Source organism: Microtus ochrogaster, chromosome 8 (genome assembly GCF_000317375.1).
Source record: "Microtus ochrogaster isolate Prairie Vole_2 chromosome 8, MicOch1.0, whole genome shotgun sequence".
Classification (NCBI taxonomy): domain Eukaryota; kingdom Metazoa; phylum Chordata; class Mammalia; order Rodentia; family Cricetidae; genus Microtus; species Microtus ochrogaster.
In genome coordinates this window covers 2,416,111-2,443,475 of record NC_022015.1, presented here as the reverse complement: position 1 = coordinate 2,443,475, position 27,365 = coordinate 2,416,111, and the positions used below count along the sequence as shown (strand labels likewise).

Sequence of the window (27,365 nt, the reverse complement as noted above, 5' to 3'; positions counted from 1 at the left end):
ATTCTCTTTCTACAGACCCCACGGGACACGTCATTGATCTGGTAAATGACCAGCTGCCAGACATCAGCATCTCAGAGGAGGACAAGAAGAAAAACCTGGCGCTTCTGGAAGAAGCCAAGTCGGTGAGTGAGCGATTCCTGGCCCGCCGCGGGAGGAAATCAAGGAGCAGCCCCGGAGACTCCCCATCAGGTAGGGTAGGACCAGCAGCAGGACAGGTGGCTGTCTGAGCCCCTCTGAGGCCAGGCTGAGGGGAGGGAGGGGAAGATCACGTCCCAGCTGCAGGGGGACCTTGTTTCCCAGAGGGTGGGCTTCAGGTGGCCTGTCCCTTTTGCCTCCAGGTTCTAGAAGGCCCAAGCCTTGCAGAGATGACCCCCCGAGAAGTCATTGCACTCAGCTTCCAGAGTTCCAAAGCACCTAACCATCTCTACTTCAGAACTCTCCTGTGTTTTGCTTTTAGGCCTTCCCCCATGTGTGGACAAATGCCATTCCATATGATGGCAGTGTTTTTATTTGGTCTCAGCAACTCTCCTTCATGAATGCCTAGATCCTTAGCACTCATGCAGAGAAACCCTGTGTGATTCCCATATGCACAGACCCTTTCATGGCCTTGCACAGCAGAGTCTGCCTAATATTCCCACCCTCTCTATGAAGACCCTGTTCTGTGGTGGGCATCTCCCCAGCAAAGGGCTGAGAAGATTAACCAGGGCCCTGATCTCCAACTCTGGAAAAGAGACAGACTTTGAGGGAATTTCTGGGCTAGAGAGATGATTTTTCCCGGGACCCTCTGCCATGCTGTGCTGTGGTCCCTCTCCTTCTGTGCGTAAAGATGACGTGGGTTTTAGACTAGTCTAACGGCCTTGGAGGACAAGGAGAGCATTGAAATCAGAGTGGTCCGATGGCATCCAGAAAGTGCAACCTTGCATGCTTTTACTGTCAAGCTATGCCAGGTCCTCAGTTTCTGGAAAGTTCTCTGAGGGATGTAACCTCACATACTGGAAATTACCTGAGGGACCCTCAGCTAGGCTGGCCATAGCAAAAGTTGGGTTGTAATTGGAGTCTTATACGGCAATCCAGAACCAGCCCCTGACCCTGACAAGGCAGTCTGGTTCCCAGAGGTGAAATCTCCCTGGAAGAATCATTTGTTAGGTGGCAGAAGTCCTAGCCCTTCGCGAATGCCAGCCAGGTGTTTGTTTCCACAGCGGTTTCCCCAAACCTCAGCCCTGGAGCTTCTCCTGCACCCTCCAGAAGCTGCTCGCTCACCATCTCCACACCACCAGGTGAGGCTGGCCTCCCACCCCCCTGCAGTGAGGTAGATGCACAGGCTCTGAGGACTAGAAACAGTACAGCAGGCAGCAAGAGACAGGCTGAGTGAGGGCAGGGCTGAGGTCACAGGAAGGGGCCTATGATGGGCAGTCTTTCTTCAGAGACACGTCAGCACCGATTGTTTTGAATCCTCTTGTTTGGACCACTATAGGTTTGGTTTGTTCTTGTGGTCCTGGGGTCCTCACACATGCATTCTGCCACCGAGCTACATCTCCAAGCCTCGGGTGCGTTCCAGTCTCTTCCTTTCTGGGCTGGGACCAGCCACACCCTCAGGCACCAGAGTACTATGTGGGCAGCCTGACCTTGTCAGTGCTGGAGGACAAGCCCAGAACCCTATATGCACAGATGCTTCCTGGCAATCAGACCTTCAGGTCCCCCGTGACTCAGTTTCTTTATTTGGTTTCTATGTGATTCAATGTTGGCAGGTGAGCAACAACACTGTTTTTGGCTTACAATGGATGGCTCAAGGAGGTTTTGGAGGGGACATGTGAGGGGAGCCAGGAGTTGATGTTAAGGTGACAACTATGGAGCTAGGTGACCGGCATCACTTACCTTTGCTGGCCCGTTGCAGGTTTCGACGCATGCGGTGGCCAGCAGTCCCCTTTGCCGGGAGGACCACCACAGGTAACGACACACCTGTGCTCCTTCTATACCAGTAGATCTCTTGTTCCTAGCATCCTAGGACTCTCTGTAAGCCCCGAATGAGGGAGGTGGCGGGGGGCGGTACAGTTACATCCTGCTAAGCTTCAAGAGGGAGCAGGCCTCTTCCCACTGCTGCTGACCTATGTTTTCTTTCTCAGCAAAAGGGACATGAGGCCGACATCTCCTCATCTCACCTGGGAGAGCCTGTGAGTTTGCACTTTGCTTGCTTAGCAATGATCTGAATGCGGGAAATGTTGTCTCAGAAACCTAGGCTGGCCCCTGGGCAGCCTGCAGATGTGGGGGCCTGGGTGTGAGTAAAGGATGGGTGCTGGGCAAGCAGAAGGTGCCTCTGTCTTCTGAGGTGGAAGTGTGAGAGGGAAAGAGGTAAGGCGCACACCCCAGAAGGGTGATTCTGCACCCCCAAATCCAGCTACAGTCAGACATGAGCTGTTCATCTCAGCTCAAGGTGCAGGAAAGCTGGGACTCTCCTACAAATACATAAATAGGCCTCCTGTCCAGGTTCTGAGTCTCCTCAGCCTGCCTCCAGGATCCCAACTCTACCTTGTCTCTTTCAGATTGTCTCCAAAGGGCTAGCCGACCGGAAGCAGAATGACCAGAGAAAAGTGTCTCAAGGCAGACTAGCTCCTCGCTCTCCCACACTGGAGAAATCCAAAGAACTTAGAGTAGAACAAAAGGAAAACTTTGATCCCCTTCAGCATCCGGAGGCCACGCCCATGGCTCAGGCTTCAGGAGCAAGCATCAGTGGGAAAATGGCCCTGAACAGCCCCCAGACTGGTCCCTCTGAGATGGAACTTGGGAGGCAGCTCCAGAAGACAGCCAGGGAAGGAGGCCCTTTGCCCCGAGGTGCAGTCCAAGGCTCAGGAGGAACTGTTTCCCCACATCCGCCGGGACAAGGCTCTGCTGGAGAGCCTGTGGGGCTTAAGGCTGGTCCCAAAGCTGAACTGCGGCCCCCTGTGTCCCGCCCCCCTTTGATACGGGGAGTCTCTTGGGACAGCAGCCCTGAAGAACCTGGTCCCCTGCTGCAGAAGGTACTTGCCAAACTGCCTCTGTCAGAGGAAGAGAAGCGGTTTCCAGGCAAAGCCAAGCTCGCCAAGCCGCCTGGGCTCAAAGACTTCCAGATACAAGTACAGCCGGTGCGCATGCAGAAACTGACCAAGCTTCGGGAGGTGGGTTCCTGCCCCGCTGCACAGTGTGGCCATGCCAGGTCCCCCATGAGCTACAGACTTTCGCATTCATGCTGAATTCTGGAACAGGGCAGCTTTGACTTCAAGGAGTCCCAGACTCTTGACTTGAGAAGCTGGTGCCATCAGTGTTACGACTCCATAGCAGCAGCTTCGGGTGCCTTTTGCTCCTGCTTATAGATAGAAGTCAGCCCAAGACATAGTGGTCACACTTAGCCACACTTCAGGGGAAGGTGGCCATATGGACTCCTTATCCTGAGCTGTCTTCCTCCTCTAACTAGAACTGGTGACAGGAGCCTTTGATGGAGCATCTGATCATGACTAGAATTGGGCAAGACCAGGATAAGCAGGCTTTCTTTTTGTAATGGTATTCAGCCTGCCTTCTTGGTACCTATTAACCAATGGCCTTAGACCCAGGAACCACCACGACATTGTTGACACAGGACTGCTCCTCCATGGTGAATTTCTTCCAGTGTCCATGGTGTCCTCAACTTCCACTGGTCATCAAGCTAGGGACAGTGGTCAGTCAGGGGACTGCCCTACTGTACAATGAGTGGTTGTGGAGTGGTAGAGGGAGGCCAGGTTGTAAAAGGGAGGGGTTAACTGGATAAACAAGCCCTGATCCAGTCCCTTCTCTCTCAGAAGGCCAACCTCAATCCAGGTCAGGGACTGGGTTCCTATAGATTAGGGCCTGGAATAGGACAAAGTGCCCTGGATCCTCTACTGAGGGAGTGAGGGAGAGGAAGGAAGCGAGGCTCTTAGCACTCCAGCGCAAATGAGAATATCTGCACTAGCAAGGACACAGCCTAGCAGGCCACTGTGCTGTTCAGACGGCTTCTGTGAGGCTGAGGAAGTGGCTCAGTTTAGAGCATGTGCACGCCAGCACGTACAAAGCCCTGGGTCTCAGGATCACATAAAACCACGTGTGGTAATAGCTCAGGCCTGTTATCCCAGAACCAAAGAGGTGGAGGCAGGAGGATTAAAAATTCAATGTCATGATCATAGTGGCTTTGAAGCAAGTCAAAGATATATATATATATATGATAGATAGATAGATAGATAGATAGATAGATAGATAGATAGATAGATAGATAGATAGATAGATAGATAGATAGATAGATAGATAGATAGATACATAGATAGAAAGTCATTAGATCATCTCTAATGTTTTGGGGTTGAGACTTAGGAAGATTAACAATTCACATAGAACCCCCATCCTCTAATCCAGAACTCAGGGTACCTGGTAGCTTAGAACAAGTCCAGGCAGAATCACCCACCCTGGGCCACATCCACATCTGTGAAGGCAAGTGGAAACGAAGGGGCAGACATCTCGGGATTCACCTTCATGGATTTCAAATGCTGGGGGAGTAAGCCACCACCCCAGAACTCCCCACCCCCTTTAGGTCACACTCACTCAGCAAAGGAAGTTGCAGAGAGCCTGGAAGTTCATGCCACTGCTGGTCTGGCAGCTGAGCACACACACCTCACGCTGTCCAGTTGATCTGAACCTCTGGCTTGCTGAGTATATCAGCACAGGATGGCCTCGGTTCTCTTTGGAGCCTGAGTATTTTCTGCTGGCATCTTTCTTCCTCTTTTACCCAGAGGCCAGTCACTCAAGTGGCTTCTGTCACCTGGGAGGCTGAAAACCCTTGGATAGCACCAGGGACCAGGAGAAAACTTAGGCATCCCACTAGAGGGCCCTAGTCTGACAGGAATTGGCTTGGAACGAGGATGGCCTACTAGGTTCACCCTCAACCTAGGTCTGCCTGCTCAGTTCCCCAGGCAACAACTCTCAGGCCACAAGATCATTGAGGAAGGAGTGTCACTTACACAGAAGAGCAGGGCAGGAAGCTGCTGCCAGCTATAAGTTCTTCAAGACTTACACAGAAGCGGTTGCATGCATATCCAGGACCTTACTGTCCCCAAAGTCCTACACAGTCCCTACACACTTCCCCCACAGTCAGGCTGGGCAGCTCATTTCCCTGAGGCCCAGAGCTCCTTTAATAAGCAAGTCATGTGGGAGGTAGTTCTTAACCCAGTGGTGGCATTTCAGGCCCTTTTATGGACGGGGAGAGGACCTTGTGCCCCTCTGGCCTCACCATACCTTGTCATGCCAATTCACCCACTCTGGTCACTGTCCTTGGAAGCCCATATAAGGCTGAGTGGGTACAGAGCCACTGGGGACAAAGAAAAGTGTCTAGCCTGGTGGCGTCATCTGAATTGTGTTTCTTCCTCTTCTCACCAAAGGAGCATATCATGATGAGAAACCAGAACCTGGTGGGGTTCAAGCTTCCCGAACTGAGTGAGGCTGCGGAGCAGGACAAAGGTAGGTTGCTGGGCCCTGCTTGCCCTCCCTCCCTGCCTACCCTCTCTGCCCGCCCTCCCTGCCTGCCCTCCCTGCCTACTCTCTCTATTCTCCCACCCTGTCTGCCCTCCATGCTCACCCTCCCTGTCTGCCCTCCCTGCCTACCCTCTCTGCCTACCCTCTCTGCCCACCCTCCCTGCCCGCTCTCCCTGCCTGCTCTCCCTGCCTGCCCTCCCTGCCCGCTCTCCCTGCCTGCTTTCCCAGGACTGGTTAGCCCACTGAGTCGAGAGCATTTTAAGTGTGAACAGTCGATTTCCTATCAGTATTTGTGCACAAATGAGGGAAGCCGATTGACTAGCCCACTGAGGCAGAGCATGCCCAAATCTGTCTCCTTCCTGCCACTACCATCCCCAGGCCTGCTAGTGACAGTGGGTCTGGAAAGTGCCCGAGGTCTGAACTTTTGACATTGCCTTTCCCCTCGCACCCAGGAAGCCACCCAAATAGTTCGGTTCCTCTTTTCAAGACACCAGAGCTCCCTCTTTCGAATCTGCTGTCACCACCAAGTCCATAACCCAGCCCTGCCCTGCTGGGTGGCCTCACATCCCTTCCTCCAAGGCTTTGCTCTCTGCTGTCCCCACACTCTACCATACTTCTCTGAAAATGAGGCAAGAGGCCGGACCCTCCCTGTTCCTGCCTCAGTCTGTTCCTCCTGAGTTCACGAATGCCGTGGTATGAGCCACAGCTGTTCATCCTGCCTCTGCCGCTGGCTGAACAAGCCGCCTGGCCTCACTGGACCCAATCCCAGCCCTCACCCCCACCCCCACCTTGTAACACGGGACCATTGTAGTTGCTGCAAACCTTATCAAGAAGAGCACATGAACTAAACTCTATTTACAATGTGCCTAGAGCAGTACGTGGTACGTCAGGATCCCTAAAGGAGGGGCCCCAAGAGCCAGTATTTCTGTCTGGGGCTACATCTCTGTGTACACACGTGTGTCTGCACACATATTGTAGGCTGCATGCTTACAATGGTGCCTGTCACTAACAGGCCCAGAACAAGTATTTATAAAGGAACAAATAGATGAGGTTGTAAGAGTTCACAGAGGAGTTTCTGAGGTAGTTGCGTAAAAGCAACCTTAACCAGAGTGCTTCATGATGGTCAAAGGAATGAAGGTGTTTGGAGGGATGCTTCTAGAAGGGCGGGCTATTTGTCCTTCCCTCTTCCCCAGGCCAGTACCCCATAGACACTCACCGCCTTGCCTCTGTGCTTTGTATATGCTCTGTTGCCATCCCCCTCCCCTCTGAATCCTTGTAGCTGTGGTGAAACAGCGGGCAAGTCCGCCTGCTCTCAAATGCCCCCTTTCCTTGCTTATTTGGTATTGATATCTACCGCTCATCTTTGCTTCCGTTGGTATTTGTTAAGTGGTGATGTATAGAATGTTATGTATAACGTATATATAGAATTAACTTTTCCGTTTTAATAATTTTCAGCCGGTGGTTCCGTGGCTTTAGATCCATTCGTGGTATATTGTGCAGCCGTCCTCACTGTCCATCCACAGAACCTTTTCATTGTCCTTGGTTGCAATTCCACACCCACGAGACACCAGCTGCCCATGCTCCCTCCCCCAGCCCATTGCTACCACCATTCCGCTTCCCGTTTCTGTGCCTTGTGCCTTCTCTAGGTCCCTCACATAAATGAAGCCATACACGGTTTGCCCTACTTCTTTAATGCCATTCCAGTGAATTCTCTCTAGCATTTTGCAGACTCAAAGTCATTTGAGACCCAGATTTAATCTTCTCCCAGGAAACTAAGAGGGGGAATTTTTTCTTTCATCTTACCATTAGGGAAGCTGAGGCCCAAAGAGCTACTGACCTGATCACATGGTTTTGCCTTCACAGGAACACTTCTGAAACACGTTTTAGCTTCATTTAATTTTAGACAAACTAATCCAGAGGAGGCCAGCTTATGGGGAGCAGGGTGGTGACTCCTGGACCACTTTCTGGAAACTTCTGCCTTTCTCCTGTGAGCACTAGTAGGCCCAGGCTTCATGGAGCGCCTCTGGAAAGGCACACTTCCCCTCACATTGTCCATGGCTGGTGTCCGTCATCTAACTGATTGCCACATGAGCTTATTCTGGGTATCACTGCCAGTGAAAAGTTCTGGGCTGAAACACCATGACTAATACCTACTCAACGCTAGCCAGGCTCCCAGCAGTACAATCTCCAGGAAAACAGTTTTAAAGGACTGAATTACTTTTTAAAAAAATTAATTAACCATCTTGAGCCAGGTGTGGTGGCAAATGCCTTTAATCCCAGCTCTCGGGAGGCAAAGGGGGAAGATCTCTGTGAGTTCGAGGTCAACCTGCTCTACAGTTTTCAACCAGGACAGCCAGGGCTGTGTAGAGAGACCCTCTTAAAAAGCCAGAACAAACAAACAAGCAAACAAATAAACAAACCATCTTGGAACTAGGGACGTGGCTCAGGGGTAAGGGTGCTTACTCTACAAACATGAGGATCTGAGTTTGGGTTCCCAAGCACCAACATAAAAAGCCAGTTGTAGCCACAGCGCACAGTGCATGCCTGTAACAGCAGAGCCATGAGGGGTGGAGACAGGAGGACTAACGTGGTTTGTTGACCGTCATCTCACCTCCAGAAACCATAAGGTGTAAGGCAAAGAGCAACAGAGCAAGAGCACTCGGCATCTTTCTCTGCCCTTGTACATATATAGGTATAAACCACATAAATTTATAAATACACATACCACAAAACATTAACCATACTTAGAGGTATCCTTCTAAATATGTATTTCTTCACTTTTTTTTTATCAAAACACTAGAAAAACCTCTGAAGATTTTTTTATACATGATGCTGGAGAGATGATTTAGCAGTTAAGAGTACTTGTGGGTTTACCTGACAGCTCATAACTGTCTGTAACTCCAGTTCCAGGGCGCCAACACCTCTCCTAGCCTCCTCTAACACCAGGCACATATATGGTCCACATGCATGTAAACCACCCACACACATACAATAAAGAAATCCTTTAGGCAGCTTTTATACATAGCCCATCACAGCTTTATTATTCTTTCCTGTGTTTATCATTTTTCCAAAGTCAGTTTGATGGTAAAGATATAGTTTTGTATCTAATTTATCTTTTGATCATAACTAAGGAAAGCTATAATTATAACTACCTAGTCTTCAACTCCATCAAAGACTCCAGAAGGATATGATATTACCTAAGTAAACAGGAAGTGCATTGAAAGCAACTTCCAAAACTCTAATAAGTGACAGAGACATCTTGCTGCCTGAACAGTCACCCAAAATTCTTCTGTAACATTGGGACATCCATCTTCATCCTATAGGCCTAGAGAAAATTTGAAACTCTCCTGCCTTTATTGTCAGTTTGTCAGTCATTTTCCCCTGTGTCCTGCAGAATGTCTTTCGTGAAGACTCTTTCGTGAAGCAGGAACTCTGACGGACTGCCTCACCTTGTTTTGGCAAGTTCAGCAGTCATTTTCCTGTGGGTCTTCATGTTCACTGTATACAGCACATTGTCAAGCAGTCCAGTCAAGAGCAGTTTTTTGCCAAAATGGCTAGTCTTGCAACATTGAAAGCAAACTCCATAAAGAGCTTCTTTGATGCCCACCATCCTCTTGAAGTAATTGGTACTGCCAGGAATGGATGTCTCACATCCAAAAAATTTTAAGTTATTAAAACATTTTAAATGGCCATATTCTGTAGGTCTTTGAAGTGCTTAAAGATTACCTATTTATCTGAAATATATCTCTGTATATCTAGAAAACCTAACTAACATGATTATAAGTTGACTATTAGAGAAGACTATTAATTTGTATTTCTTAACTATACATTACATTTTTAAATGCCCTGCATAAGCATAATACCTTAATCAAGAGTAGAATATATATATATATATATATATATATATATAGTATAACAAAATTGATCTTAAATTTGTGTCAGTAAACCAAAATCCATACCTATTTATTTTGAGATCAACAGTTGTTTTTTGCATTAAAGTAGATTCAATAATCTACCTTTCTCCATCATTTCTATCTCTTTCCTGAGCCATCTTTCCAACCTCCAATATTTAAAAACTTTTGAGCTTATTATATGTGTGTATGTGCATACATGATATACTTGTGTTTATTTTGCTAACACCATTGACTTCATCTTTTTGTTGCTGTTGTATTTTGTTTTTTGACATAAGTTCTTACTGTGTAGCCTGAAACTCTTTATTTAGACTGATATTATTAGAACAGTGGTCTTGAATGCCCTCTGAGCTTCATTTTAAGATATAGGTATTTTAAGACTTAAGAGTTCATTACTCCAAAAGCACTTTAACAGTGTTTGTATTTCTTTGTGACTTAAACAGTCATATGTTATATTAACATATATATATAATTATATATATGCGGGAGCAGGGGTCCTATTTGTTGTTGTTGTTATGTTTATTTTCTTTTGTTTTATATTGTTTTAGTGGGTGGTTTTGTTGTTCTTTTCATTCCTTCCTTCCCACTTTTCTTTTTGCGATAAAGTCTCATTCTATAGCCTGAACTGACCTGGAACTAGCAATCCTTAAGCCTCAGCCTCCTGAATGCTGGGATTACAGATATGTGCCACCATACCCAGCTTGGCTCTGTTTTGTTCTGGTCAAGATGGCACATTTTAATCACGACTTTAATGAGACTATGCTCTATTGTGTAGTGGGATTAGTCTTCCCTTGCTACTTCTCTTCTGCAATGTATTTGTTAATATTCTAGACAGAATCAAATCAAAGATCACAGAATAAGCAAGGAGCTAGGAGACAGGAATCTTATGCATGGGGAGTTAATGGGGTTTTACGTTCCTGACATCTACATGCCTCCTCCACATTTGAATTTCCACCATCTTGTGCACCTTGCATGCTGGACTCAGAAGGACAGTCCAAGTTTTATTTGCTTTCCTATTTATAAACCATTAGTTTACTAACATTCACTTCTCAATTGGATCTATTCAGGTATTTCTTTCATCTCTTCCAGAGTGTTTAATATTCTGTGCATATGACTCCTGCTACATTCTGAAGTGTTACCTTGTTTCTCTTGTTTGTTGGTCACCAAGACTCTAAGTTCACTAGATTTTCTGATTGATCACTAATGGTGCAGATGAATGTGGCTTGGTGATACATACTTCCTGTACAATAGATATTGCTATTGAATGATAGAATGCTAACTCCAGTGATTGTTAGAGTGACAGAAACTGGAGTGATCGCTACGCGTTGGACACTATGCTGAGTATCTGACCCTGTTAGACTCAGCGCTCACAATAACTATGAGAAGCAGCCTTACTCTAGTCAAGGGACAACACAGAGGTTGAGGCTTATGAAGGCCGTGGTGGTGTCTTTGAACTGAAGAAGCAGGATCAGAATCCAGCTGTGTCTAACTTCTAAGACTTTTGACCCCTTTGCAGAACAGCTTTCCTTTTTGAATTTACAGCTCAACCTCCTGTTACTTTTATTTTCTCTGGTTCACCACGTCTTAGTTGTCCTCCTGCGCATGGGAGGCGACGTGCGTCTCTGCACCCAGTGTGCATTAGTAACTTGGCAACATTCTCAAGCTTGATAATAGAGATAACGAGAACATTTTGTCTTGTTTCTGTTTTTGAGTGAATTTTAATGTGCTTATTTTTCTCTCAAGAGTCATGCTTCTTATTAAATAAACGTACTATTTAAAATATATTTCTATGATCTGATATAAAGTATATGTAATAATTATAAAGCATGGTATTGTCTAGGTCTCTCTGTCACTGTGATAAAACACGGACCAGAACAACTTGGGAGCAGGAAGGGTTTATTTAGCATCTATGTCCTGATCACAGGCCATCATTTAGGAAAGTCTGAGCAGGAACTGAAACAGGAGCAGAGGCAGGAACCATGGAGGAAAGCTGCTGGCTTGTTCAGCTTGTTTTCCTATACCAGTGAGGATCACAGTGGGCTAGACCTTCCTACATCTACCATGAATCATAAAAATGCCCCTCAGAGATGTCCGCAGGAAAGTCTGATAAAGATAATTTATCTGCTGAGATTCCCTCTTCTTAGATATGGCTCATTTGTGTTGAGATGAAAAAACTAACCAGCCCAGGTACTATTTAAACCTTTTATTTTATATATAATTATATAGTTAAAATTATTATATAATTTAAAATTTTTACATATGTTTCTTTCCCAAGTCTTAAAATTAGTGTTGGAATCTATCAAATATATTCGTTGAACAGATTACATACCTAATTCAATTTATTTAGTGATTTTCCATTTCTTTCTTTTTTATGGGTATTTTTATATTTTCTTTTATACACACCACCCAGGTCTGTGTCTGTGTTTGTTTGAAATGTCTGCAACTTTTCTTGGATTGGTTAAAATAAAATCTTAACTGTTGGCGCCCAGGGACTCCAGACTGTATTACCATCCTCTCTTCAGTTGTAATTCTAGAGTAAGGCATTCAGGTGCTGGCTGGCTTGGCTCCACCCAGCCATCCCGGGACGCTTTTCTGCTCTTTTCACTGGGCTCTTGGGCAGCCTTGGAGTCCTGTGAGAGGGGAAAGAGCAAGAGATTCCAGATCAGGGCGTGGACTGTAACTCCCTCTTCCTGCTTCAGCCCTGTAGTGGCAGCACCGACAGCAAAAGAAGCTGGGAGTGTGGCTGCCAGCCTGGTAGCCGTTCCTGTGCCACATTCAGACTCCTTCCATGTGGACAGATTTAGTGGCTGGCTAGGCACCTGCCACAGCATCCTGTCAACTTAACCATATACCGAGACAGTTTCCCACTGAATGCCTATGCAGCTTTAAATCTTTAAAGTACAGATTAAACTGATATATACTTATTTCGCACCTTTTCTCTCTACTATAAACAATGGTAAACGGATGTTCTCTTACATATTATAGGAATGTTTATTTTCTAGGAAAAGTCATCCTGTAAGTAAAGCGGGCACCCTAAAAGGTTCACACATGCATGTGTGGGAGTTGTGTGTGTCTAGTCATCCTGTAAGTAAAGCGGGTATCCTAAAAGGTTCACACATGCATGTGTGGGAGTTGTGTGTGTCTAGCCAAACTTTCCCACAAATTATGTCAATATAGATATACGCAGCCTGTAGCAAAATCTCACTATCTAATATTAATGGTCAATCACTGAGTTTTATGAATAGGTAGTGAATTTGACTGTTGTAAGCACCCAGTTTTAAAAAGAAAACTATGCTGGAGAGTTGGTTCAGTGGGCAAAGTGCTTGCTGTGTAAGTGTGGGTACCTATCCCCTGTCATTCATACACACACACACACACACACACACACACACACACACGCATGTACACACACATTCATGTACACATGTATAAAACATTTTAAAAGGAAAACAAAATTAACCCCAGTGGGTGTTCAATAAATGAACACCTCCTTCTGTGTTCTCTCAGGCCTAGGGTGTGGGTGACTAGAAGTTTTGGTTCCTTCATTTGCTGGTGCTGTGCTTTGGGTGGCTTTCCTATTCTTTTGGCACTTGAGTTTGCCTGCCTCTGCAGTAGGGATAATTATGGCCCCTGCAGCTTTCACTACACAGGTGTCCTGTTCTGTGGATCCTAGTCTTTGGTTCAATTAGAACCTGACATTTATTGTGATGACTGTTGCTGGCCCATGGAACTCTATCTTGTCAACCACGTGGGACAGGACAACGCTGGGCAGCAGCCATCTACAGACCCCTTCCCACCCCGTACCCAGAACAAAAGAATTAGGAGCTCTCTGAGCTCCGGTTCAGAGAATATTTCCAGGCTCGACTTGAATCTCTAATGAGGCTTGTTGGCCGTTCTTGGGAGACAAGATAGGTCCTTATCAGAGCATTCTGGGGTTTTCAGAATCTTGGCTCTTTCAGTTTCTGAAGATTCCTTTTCCTAGTAAATCCAACCTTCCCAATTATTCAACCTGTTCCCTTCTCAGGAAACATTCTACACAATGCATTGCTCTTTGGTCATTATTCCAAGACAAAGATAAGAGGCTGCTATGGGCCACTCCTTGGTTGTTGTCTGGGGGTATGATACAAAAGTGGGGGCTCAGACCATACCATCAAGGAGATGGCCTTGTCCCAGCAGCCATTAGTGTTTCAGGTGTCTCCTAGTGGGACCTTCAGTCCACATTCTCAACTCCTTGACAGCCCACACCACATCCAGAGTCTCTGAAGCACACTTCTGATGTGGAGGCCTCACTCTGCTCGCAGGATGAGCACTGGACCCTCAAGGGCCCTCAAGGCTCTGTGGTTAGTGCCTCTCACCTCCTGAGCATTGTCTAGAGCCCTCTCTCCAGCTGTCCACATTGGCCTTTCCTTCTGCAGCTCCTCTGTCCTCCATCTCTCAGCTGAGAACACACGTTCCCCTCTTTATGGAGGGTTTCTTCTCTTCTTTGTCCACTGAGCTGCCATTTTGAATTCTCCTCTAATTAATCTTCATCCTCTTAAGCAATAAGAGGGACAGCTGTGTGATGGTTTTGCTCAGTAAGGACTCTGTCTTTAGCTCCAAGCCCTCCTTGCCTGGGACATAGTAATTATTCAACAACTAGGGAAATAACTCATGAATGAATGGACTTACCTTCACTATCTATGCGAGGAAATCCAAGGGTAGACAGAGTCATTATAATATATCACAACCCAACTTTAACATTTGATGCTATCTGAGGGGTGGTCGGATGTCTGAATCAGGATATCTGGATGGTCCTTCTGCATACCCCGAGGTTGGGCCAGTCTGATGTCTCACACAAGGAAGATACCTTCCTGAGAAGACAGACGCAAAGAAATTCACTCTAACCAGTGGCTTTAGCCTTGGAAGGGAGAAGAGAGAAAAAAGTACCTTGTTGCACCAAAAGGCCATTTTCCACAAATACAGAAGGGGTAGGGAGGAAGGGGAGAGAGTATACTAGAGGTACCTTTCAAAATAAAAATATTACAATTTAATTGAATTTGAGTTAAAGTGAAGTGAAACTGTGCAACTTGCTGAATCTCTGTAATTACTTCCTCCAAAGAGAAGAAATTAGTTTTGACAATGTATTAGGAAATACATACATTAAGGGTTTAGAGTTGTGGTGGATTTTTCTGGCATTAATGCTTTGGTTTTGAATAATAACTGTTCTAAATTCTCTACCCAGCATAGTTTGGGTCACATATGGCAAGAGACACAGACCCAGAAATAATTGTCAGGAGAGAAGTTTATATCATGGATTCCCTAGCATAGGAGGAACAGCACCACCAGGGTCAAGAGGGAAAGGACCAGGGTCAGTCAGGAGGTGGACAAGAAGTGATCTTGCTCCTTTACTGGGATTTTCATGGTAAGGGGTGGGCTAAGCAGAGTCGGTACCCTGAGCAAGCTTAGGATCAGATTGTCGGAGTAATCTTAGTGGACTCTGGAAAGGAGAGAGGTGTCTGAGCATTGGATGCATGGTGAGGTAGGGCGAGGATGGATATTGACTTGGTGTATGAGAGATGGAGAAAGCAGATGGTTGGGAATGTAAGTCCTAGACTGTCTGGATTGGTTTAGATGTCAAAGGGACACTCAGAGGAGAGGATTCCCTGGAACTAGATAACCTTGGAGAGGCAGTCTTTCCCAGATTAAAAAGACCTCAAAAGTGGAGCACCGGAAAAGCAAAAAGAGTAGAACATCTCGTTAAGCATTTTCCTTGTCTGTGGTATCTTCCTGCTTTCCTGTCTCTGCCTGTCTAAATGTTGAATTCTTCTTTGTATGTCATCTAGGTTATAAGATTTACATTCTACTCTGCAACCAGTTTTTACAGTGGTCCAGCTGTCCAGCTGTGGACTTGATTAAAAGGGTTTCATGCTTACCACTAGTTCCTTCCTTGTGGCTGACCATTCCTAAGCATTTTATTTTGATTTATGTTTTGTTTAGCTGTTGTTCATCATCTAGTGGTCTCTCTGGGAAGCACCAGAGGTGTTCTGTGTCCCCAGTTGTAGCACATTTGACAATGCTGTCTTATTTAGCAATAAGCTGCATAGCTATAAAAGTCTTGGTTAACTCCTTCCTGTGCACCGTTGTCATCCCGCTGTGTTCAGTGCTGTAGAGACGTCCAACGCTAGCTGGTTTCCGGTGTCCCTTGGCCCTCATGGTCCCTGTAGGTGTCTTTTTCTGTTAAGAATAACAGCAGTAGCATTTCTTTATAGACATGACTTAAAAACAAAACATCACATGTATAGTCAATCTCCAAGTTCATCTCCGCTTCACTGAGGACAATTTTTTCCCATTATGTCTTTGAATAGCTTATTGAAATGGTCAGTAGGGCTCAACTTAGGACCCACCTCCTTCCATCTATCCTTTATGATAAGTCAATCCCTCTTAACCGCCATACTAACTCAAGTAAAATCATATATATTTCCTCATTTTTCAATATACTGAATATATTCATTCTGCACTTGGTCTTTTTGTTTCCTTAAATAGGAATTGTTTGATCTTCTTGTCGTGTTCTGGTTTTTTATTTTGATTTTTTCTTCAGATTCTAATTCCTCCTAGAGTTACGCATTTACAGTATGTATTTTTGCACAGAAATGCAGTTTTGCGTTTTTCTGTGTTTCTTGCATCTCTGTGTCCATCCTGACATCTGCCTCCTGTGTGTTTCCATTCTTCCTTCCCTTCTACCTTCCGTCTTTCCTTCCTCTTTTAACCCTAGTATTTTTGTCTGGTTGCCATGTCATTGATTTTCATTTCAGTTCTTTCTGATCTGGTCATTTCTACCTGGGTCTCCCCTCTCCTCCTTCTGTGTGTGGCACGTTAATTTCATTCCCTGCCTCCAGCCTCTGCTCGGCTCTCTGTCCTCCTTTTCCTTGGGAGTTTAGTAGCACACTGGGTGCTCGTGTGGGTCTGTGCTGCTCGGCTGGGAAGGAAAGAGAAGCGCAGACAAAGCTGTGAGTGGCGGCTTTTGTAGGACTGGCTTTCTGCTTCAGAGTTCAAAACTTGAGTTTATTGTGCCCAATTGGGATATTTCTGCTACCACTGCTGGGGATTGGTGGGGTTTGGAACCCAATTTAGGACAGAATTATAGCAAGAGTTTAAGCACGTGTCTATACTTGACCCAACCCTTTCCAGGAGTCATTCGCTCTTCTGCCCAGCAAAGGGAGGGAAAGACAGACAAAATCCCCAGACTTTGGCCACTCTGCTGTTTTCTAGAAGTAGGACCTATATGCATGGGTAGCTTCGTTAGGAGCTTTCCGTGTCTCCTGCCACTCACTCACTCCATCAGAAGCACGTCAAAGGTGAGGGTACCACATTCATTTCTAGGAAATTCTTGTTTTTAGCCATTTTTTTTAGCACTGTCTTTTCCTGTATTTGAACGTTGTTGCATGTAGAGATGTTTTTTTGTTTGTGTGTATGGTTGTTAATTTGGCTACATTCAAGAAGACGGTGTTTAATTCTGGTATCCAGTTATGGGACTGCTTTTTTACAGGAGCTGGAAGTCCGAATTAATTTCTTTACCCCTTTCCATCTTCTTTCCTCTTCTTCCTCCTCAACTTAAGGCCTTCTTTAGAGGGACACCTCGAGTGTGTTCTTCATGTGACGTTAGAGTTGATCTTTTAGTTACCCACACTTTCAGGTGTGCCCTGCCTGCCTGGTTCTCCACTGTGCATGGTGGAAGTGCATGAATACATACATAAGACCACAGGTGGCAGCTTTGCCACCTGACACGTGGAACTGTCAGTGAGCAATAAATGCCAGCAGAAAACCCGAGCATTGATTGAGAGCTACAGGAACATCTAGTCTAATGTTTTACCCAGAATGCACTGCTAGCTGTTCTGTCCCCAAAAGATGGCCCTGTGGCCTTCATTTGAGTAACTGAAGTAATAGGCATTTCGTTATTGAAAGGAGCGAACTATTTAAAACTTATTTAATGGAATCTAAGTGTGCTCCTCCCCTCCCTGCTTGGTCTTCCTTAATGGTAGGAATCCCAGCCTTAACTCCATTTAATTATTGCTACAACTCTGCTTTCAGTCCTGATCTCTAGCCTGACCTGCAATTCTGAAAAATGGACAAGCAAGTTTGGAACACTGCTAGGCCTGGAAGACAGGAAAAAACAGGAGTAGATTGCTGCCTGTAAACCCAGAACGCTCACTGTACAGGATAGGGATCCTGAACCGGCACAGATGAAAGAGACCCGAGGCTTTGACTTCACTCTGAACGTGCTGTGGGTACACAGTAGATCATAGCCAGTCTGTCTTGTGTGGATGTGAAGGTTAATGCCAAGGGTGTTGGCCATTGTCCTGTGTTGACCTTGCTGGAGAACATCCGGGTCTCTCAGACAGCAACACAGCAGATGTATAGACAAGGGATGGTGCCTGGAGACCATGCATATGGGATTCCCTAGAGAGCGATGGGGAAATAAGGGACAGATCCAGGAAAGGGCTGGTTTGCTGAGGTACAAGAGCTGTTCAAGCAGAAGAGAGATTTATGGTTTGCTTTCTCTGTTTCCCGGATACAATCCTGCATCATTTCAGAAGGCAGCAGAGGCTGTTTGTTGACTCTGTTGACTAGCAGACATCCGTAGTTTTCATATCTGTGACAGGGCTGACGACCTTAGCCTTATCCTGGAAAATACCCTCTTCTGTTACTATCTAGTGGCAAACCAGATATTGACTTCTAGGTAGGAGCTAGATGATAGTGGTTTTGAAAATATTCGGGAAAAAAAATTATCAGTCAAGATATCCCCTGAAGAGCCTGCCAAATAGAGAGGTTTTTCCCAAACACCATAACCAAAGAGCCAACCAGTTTCCAGTTGCCAGAAACCAACACTAAACACTGACTACAATCCTACTTGTCACAGTGGAGAGTTATGGGAAGAAGCAACTGGGGAGAGGTAGACGTTGGTTTGCAGTCAGGCTGTGCTGTTCACTATGCCTGTAATCTCCGACAAGTTACCAACTGTATTGAGCCTGATATTATCTACCTGTAAGAAGGGATGACTGACGTGCCACAGGACACGTGCTCAACTATGTTCATAGCAGCATTGTTCGTCATAGCCAGAACCTGAAAACAACCTAAATGCTCCTTGACCGAAGACTGGATAAGGAAAATGTGGTACATTTCCACAATGAAGTACTACACAGCAGAAAAAATAATGACATCTTCAAATTTGCAGGCAAATGGATGGAGCTAGAAAACATTATATTGAGTGAGACAGTCCAGACCCAGAAAGACAAATATCTTATGTACTCACCCATAAGTGATTTTTAGACATAAAGCAAAGAAAACCAGCCTACAAATCACAATCCCAGAGAACCTAGACAACAATGAGGACCCTAATAGATAGATTAGATACATGTATCTAATCTATATGGGAAGTAGAAAAAGACAAGATCTCCTGAGTAAATTGGGAGCATGGGGACCAGGGCAGAGAGCTGAAGGGAAGGGGAGAGGCAGGGAGGGGAACAGAGAAAAGTGTAGAGCTCAATAAAATAAAAAAAAAGAAGAAGGGATGATTGAGAAGCAGCTCTTCGGGTCACTGTGAGGGTAAAGTAAGATAGAAGACAATTATAAGGGCTCTAGCAGGTGGCAAGTGCTTCCATGGCAGCTGCCAGTCTTCCTGGGCCCTGAAGCCAGCTGCCGGTAGCACTAGCTTGATTTCAAACAGGCATCCTAAAGGAAGCACTTTCATTTCCCAGGGGTCTCTTCTGAACTTGCCCCAGCAGCTGAGGAAGAAGAGTCGAGGAGTGGTCTGGACGTGATGCCCAGCATTTCTGACATACTGCTACGCAAACTGAGGGTGCACAAGACGCTCACTGGAAGGTAAAACCACAACCTCAGCTTTGAAGACCTTTCAGGGGCACCCATGTTAGAGCCTGGGTGGAACACAAAGGAGTATCAGTCTTGGTTCTTATCCCAGAAGGGATCCAGTCCAGTGGTCCAGGCAGGGCTGATACAACCAAACACCAAGTACGAGCGTGGGCCAGGTTGGCATTTCCAACTCCAAGAGTATATGGAATTCACAGGCAAGAACCTTTGAGGATGTAAGGGTCACCAGAGCTGTGAGTGGTGGGCTTTGGGGCAGGGGAAACACGGTTCAATCCAGATCAGCCATTTACCTGTGGGACGTACTATGTATGGAGAGATGTACAACGTTCAAAATCACACAAAGAACTAAGTAGAAAGCCCCAGATGTCTTCCTGAGTCTTAGCTCATCACCCTCGCAGGAATCATAGTGTTCTGCCGCTAGCAGGGTGCGCTAAGTGAGGCCATCTGTGGGCAGGGACTTGGGACAGTGTTAGCACTGGACACATCCTTGAGAACTGGATGGGAAAGTACGGCATAGGGATTTGAGATAAGGAAGTTGCTAGGAAGACCATGAGACGGGGCAATAGAAAGAATGGCACAAGAGCAAGGCACTGGGGAGAGCCAAGGAAGACCTTTATGATAGGATAGAAGGGAATCCAGGACACCAGAAGAGGCCACGCATGCAGAGACTTGGTGAATAACCTTCAGGAAAAAGGAGAAGTTTTAAGAAATGGCGGTGAGACAGCTGGCAAATCACATGCCAAAGAGTGGAGCTACTGTAATCTACAAACGCCCACCTCAAAATGGACCGCAGACCTAAATGTTAAGGATAATACCGCGGAAAGCTTAGGAACTGCAGGAAGCAAGGCTCATGAGCTATGAACTTAGGCTAGCCCATGACATTAGATAAGACAAGGAAAGCACAAGCAGAAGATTTAAAAAGAATAGGTGAACAGTACATCACAATAATAATAATAATAATAATAATAATAAAGCCAGTGCTGTCGATACTGTCTAGAAGGTGAAAGACAGCACACAGAATGGAAAAAAAATCTACCTGGCAAAGTACTCTTTATAGACTCTATAAAGTTTATAGACTCTATCAAGAATTCTTGTAATCCAATTAAATTTAGATAAAGAGTGTCCCAAAATGAGCAAAGGCTTGAAACAGGCATATCAACACACAGGACTACCTGAGAAGACACTCCATTGCTCCATTGGTCCACCTCCTTGCTGCCTATGCAAGTCTTGAGCTGTGCCATGTGACCACTTGGCCTACATCGCACCACCCTGTTCCTTACCGTATATATGTTGATGTGTTCTGTAGCCCAAGGCAGAATGTGCCACTAAAATAGAAAACCAAGCTTGCTGAATTAATTATGGAAAGATGTAAATTTCATGTAATACCCGAGTGAACCCAGCTGTCAGAAGCACGCTGAGCTCTTTGGTAAACCCCCAGACAGTTTCTGCCTGCTCTACACAACAGTAAGAGAGTGTGTTGACCCTCGGAGGACAGGGCCTGTGGGGTGGGGCTGTGACAAACACTGCAAGCATCAGACATCTTTGCTGTTGTTTGTCCCCACGCTCTGTTTCCTGGCAGCTTGATGGCCACAGGGTCTTGCTGTCTCATCCTGACAGGAAGGCTCTCGATGTCCCATGTCAAAGGTGAGGACCAGCCCTTTGCAGAGATGGCTGGTCCCTACCCTTGCTCTCAGGGTCCCTCTGTACCCATCCAAGGGAGGAAAGCTGTGTTTCCTGAGAAGTTTATTGATGGCCTGCTTGCTCGCCAAGTCCTCTGAGGCGAGCTGGACCCCTCCTGGTCTCCCCGCCCAGCACAGGAAAGCGCCTGTGTGGTATTTACGTTATCGGGGCTTCCAATGGGGCCAGCTTTAGTTGCTAAACATTACACTGGAAGCCATATGGAGTGGGTGTGCAGATAAGGAGTCTGCTGACAGGGGCGGGCTGTGGAAATTGTGCAGGAACCTCTCGGGCTGCCTCTATGGCAGCTGGTACTCACTCACACCCTGATCCCAAGCTTTGGCGGTCTTGCTGCAATGAGCTCTTCCAACCCCTTTCTTGTCTTGTAGTTCTGAACCAAATAGTTGTTTGTCACACTCCTCAGAGTCTAGAAGAAAGGAGCAGTCTTTGCAGAGGTAGAAATCCCTCAAAAGCTACAATTTACTCCACAGACACATGTCACAGACACAGTCAGTGACAAATGCATGTGTGTGTTCTGATTCCTCACACACACATGAACAGTAATAATAGCCAAGATGTCGTATATGGCTAATCTGAAGTGAGCATTGGTTCCAGGACACGCACAACACAGAAACCAAACTCCAAATGCACAAGACCTTGTATAAAATGGCACAGTACTTACATATAGTCTATACAACCCTCCCATACTTTAAATGACCTCTACATGATTTATGATAACCAATACAGTATAAGTTCTATATAAATAGATGCTTTTCTGTGTTGCTTAAAAAATATGGCCAAACAAAGTCTGAATAAATTCACTATAAACACAATTTTTTTCAAAGTTTTTAATATATATTGTTGGTTCCAAGAGTATGGAACTGGTGTATGTGAAATACTGCACTGCACACACACACACATGCTACATACATGATCATGCATACACATGTGTTTATGTGCAAACATAGAGGTTGTTATTCTGATTTAACATATGAGCAAGCTGGGATGTAGAAGGTTCATAGTGGTTGTCCTGGAGGGCTGACCTCAGCATCTAATGTTTTCCATACCACCTCTGTGAAGGTCAGTGTCTCACAGATGACAGGAGACGAAGAGGATTCTGCATCCTCTTCCTCTCACAAGCTCTGCTTGCTCCTCTTCTGGTGTGCGTGGCTTGCTGGTCATTCAAAGTCCCCTTCTGTGTCATTGAATAGGTTGGATAAGGTTCACTTGTGCATTTTTTCTTCTTCACAGTGCCCCTCCACTCACTGAGAAGGAAGTTGAGGTAAGTGACTCAAGGACCCTGGGAAATGTAGTAACTCTTTGACAGGTTTACCCAAACCTCCCTTCCTCCAGGGGGTGATCCTGACATTTTTACACAAGAGCGAGAACAAATGACTGTGGAACATTCTGGATATTTGTTCCCAGCCCACTGCTGAGTTTCCTGTGCCTGCCTCCATTGATGGAGGATTTTGACATGTCTTGTTGGAGGTGAGAAGGTTGCTGATGCCTCCACCTTCAAAGACTGTCGAGGTGCCATGATGGCAAACTCATCCAGGAAACTACACCAGATTTATTTCAATTTTTAAAAAATGTGGCCAGATTTCAAACTCCAGACTTTGGTCTGGAGGACAAAGTTGCAGCTAGAAGGCCAGCACAACAGATAGCATGAAAGCTGTTGGCACGGCCTTCCCTGATCTGACCATGACGACCCTGTGGGTCGCCTTGTTCCAGTGTTGGGTAATGGGTGAGGTGAGAAGAACTTCCATCCTGGTGAAAGGACAGATGGACAAGAAACAGCAGAGGAGAGACAGGAAGGATCGTGAAGTGGACCAGATAAGCAAACAAAGGCAGACAGACAACCTGAGCTGTCTACCCTTAGGTAGCACAATGACTTTGAACCAGATGTTGTTACTGTAGAATGCTCACAGCCCTCCATGAAACGGATCTCCTAGTAGCTCAACCAAGTGGATAGAGTAGGATTTAAAGCAGAAGAAAAAGCGGGCAAAAAACCAATTCACTCAAGGTCTCAGACTCAGGATTTACTAAGATCGAGAGCTGGAAACAAATATTCCAACTGACTTCAGGACCCTTTGAGTCAGGCATAGCTAAGCATTGAGACTTGGTCACAGATTGAGGCTGGATAGTAGAGAATTCCCATCACCGGGCTGTGAGTCAGCCCCTCTCTCATCTGTGGAGACTGACCATGGCAGGTCTTTAATGCCAGATCCTGTCCTCAGATATGCTCTAGCATAGCCATCAGCAAGCTGGAAATAAGACAGACTTGGGAATCAGAGCATCGAAGGCCAAGCCCTTGCACTGCTACTTCTGCTGTCAAACTGAACAAGTTAACGATGTCTCTAGTCTTGGTCTCTTTGCCTGTAAAATGGGTGTAGGAGTCCTAACTCCAGAGAGATGTTGTGGGGTTAAATGCAGCAATCACAAAATTCACAACAATGTGATGATCAGTAAGGGCTCATTTCCAGTAGAACTCATCATCTAGGGATCAGTTTTCATCTGGAAATAATTGCCATTGGCCATGTTATATGAACTTCAGAAGCCAGGCAGAGTCAGTGACCACAAAGTATGAACAGGTGGGGTGGCTTAAGTGTATGCTGTGCGAGTCTGCCAACCTCATGACCCATGGTATGCAGAAAGAACCTCTACACCTCTACACGTATGCTGTTACACACACACACGCACGCACGCACGCACGCACGCACGCATGCACGCACGCACGCACGCACACACACGCACACCACAAAAGAAGAAAGAGAAAGCAAGCAAGCTGTTCCTACTTGCTTCAGGCAGGACAGATGAAGCGATTGGAACTGAAGCTCCTCCTTCACTCCCTTCTTATTTCTTGCGTGGAGTCTGCCTATTTTTCCTCCCCAGTAGTGATGTGTTATGGCGAGAGCAGTATTAATAGCATGAGCCTGGTTCTTGGTAGCTCCCTTTCCTCTAGGAATTCCACATCTGAGCAATGCCACCTTTGAAAACTTCATTCTTGGAGGCTGGAGATGGCTCAGTGGTTAAGAGCACCAGCTCCAGAAGACCTAGGCTTAATTCCCAGCACCCACATGGTAGTTTACAGTCATCTGTAACTCCATTTCCAGGAGATCCAACACCCTCTTCTGGCTGCCAAGACCACCACACTCACTTGGTGTGCAGATGCACATACAGGCAACACACCCATGCACACAGAATGTTTTAAAAATTAAAAAAAAAATAGTTTCCATGTGGTGTGTTTCATCTTGGGCTAGAATATTTATTCCTGGAAGTTTATCTTAACAGATCCATGCCTGACTTTGTCTAACCTGGAATTTACTTAAAGCTGACATAGGAATTAAAAATAACAAGGCTAGAGACTCTTTGAAATTTGCTTTAAATCCACAAGCCTGAAGCTCACCTGCTCTTCTTTAGATACAGGGGTTCCATGCAAATCTCCCAACCTCTTACCCACCCCTTTGCCTCACAATAGATCCCAGTATTAATCCAGACTGCTTCCATAGCTGGCTGCACTGGACTAAACCCATCTCAACCCAAACACTCATGCTCTTAATTTGGGGAAAAGTAGGCTGCTATTGTCTGATGGTTACATTTGTGCTCTGGACCTCAAGGGTTGTCTTTTGTGCCTTTGTGTGTGTTTCACTGTGAAGGGGTTGGGTTTGTCTGCACGTGGAGGCCTTGGACTATTTCCTGGTAGAGGGCTTGAGCAAGAATCCCACCCTGGCCTTGCTGGCCGCAGTGACTCCTCCCAGCACCTCTACCGCACTCTTGTTCCCAACAGAACGTGTTTGTACAACTGTCCTTGGCCTTTAGAAATGACAGCTACACCTTGGAGTCTAGAATTAATCAGGCGGAAAGGGAACGCAACCTGACGGAAGAGAACACCGAGAAGGAGCTGGAGAACTTCAAGGCTTCCATTACGGTAATTGAGGGCCTAGCTTAAGGAGTCCTTACAGAGCCATGGCTTCTAAGGGTGAGGCTCAATACCACACTTCTTTCACTAACCACGTGGTCTCTGGAAATGAGAAGGGAGCCAAGGCCCTGACAGTCTTCCTCAAAGGATAGGGAGGAGCTGAGGCACAGATCCTGAGGGTTTGGCCTCAGACCCCAGGCAGCTCCTTAGGAGGGGGCTGGTTGGCTTGGCTATGACTCCTTTCAGGCCAGCCAGCCAGATGTAACCTGTCTCTACTGGGCTTCTCCAATATCTGGAAGACACTGTGGCTTGGGCTTTGTAGGAGTTTCTTCTCCTAGCCAGGATGAGACCCAGGTCTTGTCTCATGAAAATGAATCCAGGTTTGGCATGGGTCATCTTGTCAGCTCAAACCGCTCTAATAAATTACCATTGGCTGGGTGATTTAAGTAATAAACATGTTGTTTCTCTTAGCTCTGGAGACTAGAAGTCCAGGCTCAGGGTTCCAGCATGGTCAGGTCCTCCCTGAGGTCCTCTTCAGACTTGCAGACCACCAGCCCCTCATTCTAGCCCGACATGGTGGAAAGAGAATAAGAGAAAAGTCCGGGGCCCCTGACGTATAAGCACTACTCCTGCTTACAAGCGCTGCACTGGGGTGATCTAGTCAACTCCCAAGGGCCCATTCTCCCACCTGCACATTGGGGTTAGGGTCTCAGCATGCACAGGTGGGAAAACAGTTTGAAGTCTCAGAGTGATGCCCTTGTCATCCCTCAGTCCTCATCCTCCATCTGGTACCACTGTGAGCACCGAGAGACCTATCAGAAGCTTCTGGAAGACATCGCGGTCTTGCATCGTCTGGCTGCCCGCCTCTCCAGCAGGGCCGAAGTGGTGGGGGCTGTGCGCCAGGTGAGCCCCACGGCACTGAGCCTTGCTGGCTGGCATTGTTCCAGCTTCAGTAATTAGTACCATGACACAAATAGGGGCAAGAAGTGGTACCACCCCTTGATGACTGGCATTCTCTGTAGGTTGTTGAGATATTCCAACATACTTGGTGCCTATTAAACCTTTGAAGTATTCCTTGAGGAACTGTTTTCTGTGGACTTTGAAATCTGAGGTAGACTGTGTACTGCCTTCCTCCCTTAGAGCTGGTCCACCGTAGCTGAGCTAGAGAATTTCCTATGATAGACGTCTAATTAGCTTTCCCGGTGTGTTTTATAAGTATATGTGACTGGGGAGCCCCTCTCTCTTGTTGTTCTTACGAAATACATACTCAGCTCCTACAGAAGCAGTGTTGGGCAGAGCATACTTTACGTAAACGTGCTGTTTTTATTTAACACACCCGGTAACCCTGTAAAGTGGCCTCCACCTCCCAACTCTATCCCCCGTGATGTTGCATGTTCTCAGAAAGATAACTTCCAGAGAGAGGAAAATCCCAAAAATTCCAAACATTTGAGTGCCTCCATCACATTACAAGTGGAAAACAACTAATTTTCTGCAACAAGACACAGCCAAAATGCACTAAAAATGTGCAAAATTCTCTCTGGGCAACATGTATAATAAGATGAAGAATGTGTTTAGACTTTGGGTCCTATTCCCAAGAGACTTCATTGTATATATGTGCTATTTCCAGACCTGTCAAAACCCCAGACACTCTCAGTAAGTCAGGGATACTGAAATCGTTCTAGCATCAGTGAGTGGCCGGTGGAGCTGGCGCAGGCCAGGTTAGACTCCATACCTGGGCCACGCTGAAGCTTTGAAGTCCATGGAACCTCCACACAGTGCTGCAGTGCCTGAGTTTCTGTCCAGCCTCCACCCCTCATTCACACCATGGCGGGAGCTCATCACACTCACACTTGAGAGTCACTTGGGGCTGCAAAGCAGGGGTGCTTATGATGGCTGCCATGTATGACTGACTCAATGCATAGAAAGCATTGATCCATGAGACACCGTTGTAGCCATGTCCTGCCACACTGCTTGTGTGAGTAGATGCTCTGAGGGTGCGTCCCCAAGCACCGCCTGGGAAATGAAAGGAAGCCAGGCCACCAGGCTGACCCACCCTTGTGTGTTTCCGGAGAGAGAGCTCCTGACTCAGCACTGTGGCCTAGGAAGTAGGTCCAGCTGGGAGCAACACCAGAAGAACACTAGGGAAGGGCCAGGTCTCCATCCCACATGGCTGTGAGGACCTTTATAGGGAAACCCCTCTAGTATAGACAGTGCCTAAGCTGGGTCCTCTTGGGGACTCTGGGGTGTGGGGGAAAAGACACTTCCACTGTATGTAACCCTTCCAAATATATTTCCACGTTATCGCCTCTCTTTTCACTCTTCTTTTCTTTAATTTTACTTAACTATTTTTAAATTTTTGTTTTTATATGTGTGTGGATATTTTGCCTGCATGTAGATCTGTGCACCACATGCATGTCTGGTGCCAGCAAAAGTCAGAAGAAGGCATTGAAACCCCTGGGGACTTCTGTCTGTAACTGGAGGTACAG

General features: G+C 46.3%; 1 protein-coding gene across 2 annotated transcripts in view; it reads left to right on the top strand.

Annotated features, from left to right (window-relative positions):
- The window catches only part of Mrvi1 (murine retrovirus integration site 1 homolog), a 109,530-nt gene that overhangs the window by 56,211 nt on the left and 25,954 nt on the right, over positions 1-27,365 (top strand). For both annotated transcript variants that reach the window (XM_005351000.2, XM_026781028.1), the window contains 10 exons: positions 16-189; positions 1,200-1,277; positions 1,895-1,947; positions 2,124-2,171; positions 2,541-3,152; positions 5,415-5,493; positions 19,154-19,277; positions 22,212-22,242; positions 24,748-24,888; positions 25,651-25,782. In XM_005351000.2, coding sequence (XP_005351057.1) covers positions 16-189; positions 1,200-1,277; positions 1,895-1,947; positions 2,124-2,171; positions 2,541-3,152; positions 5,415-5,493; positions 19,154-19,277; positions 22,212-22,242; positions 24,748-24,888; positions 25,651-25,782 — 1,472 coding nt within the window. The remainder of the gene's footprint in view (positions 1-15; positions 190-1,199; positions 1,278-1,894; positions 1,948-2,123; positions 2,172-2,540; positions 3,153-5,414; positions 5,494-19,153; positions 19,278-22,211; positions 22,243-24,747; positions 24,889-25,650; positions 25,783-27,365) is intronic.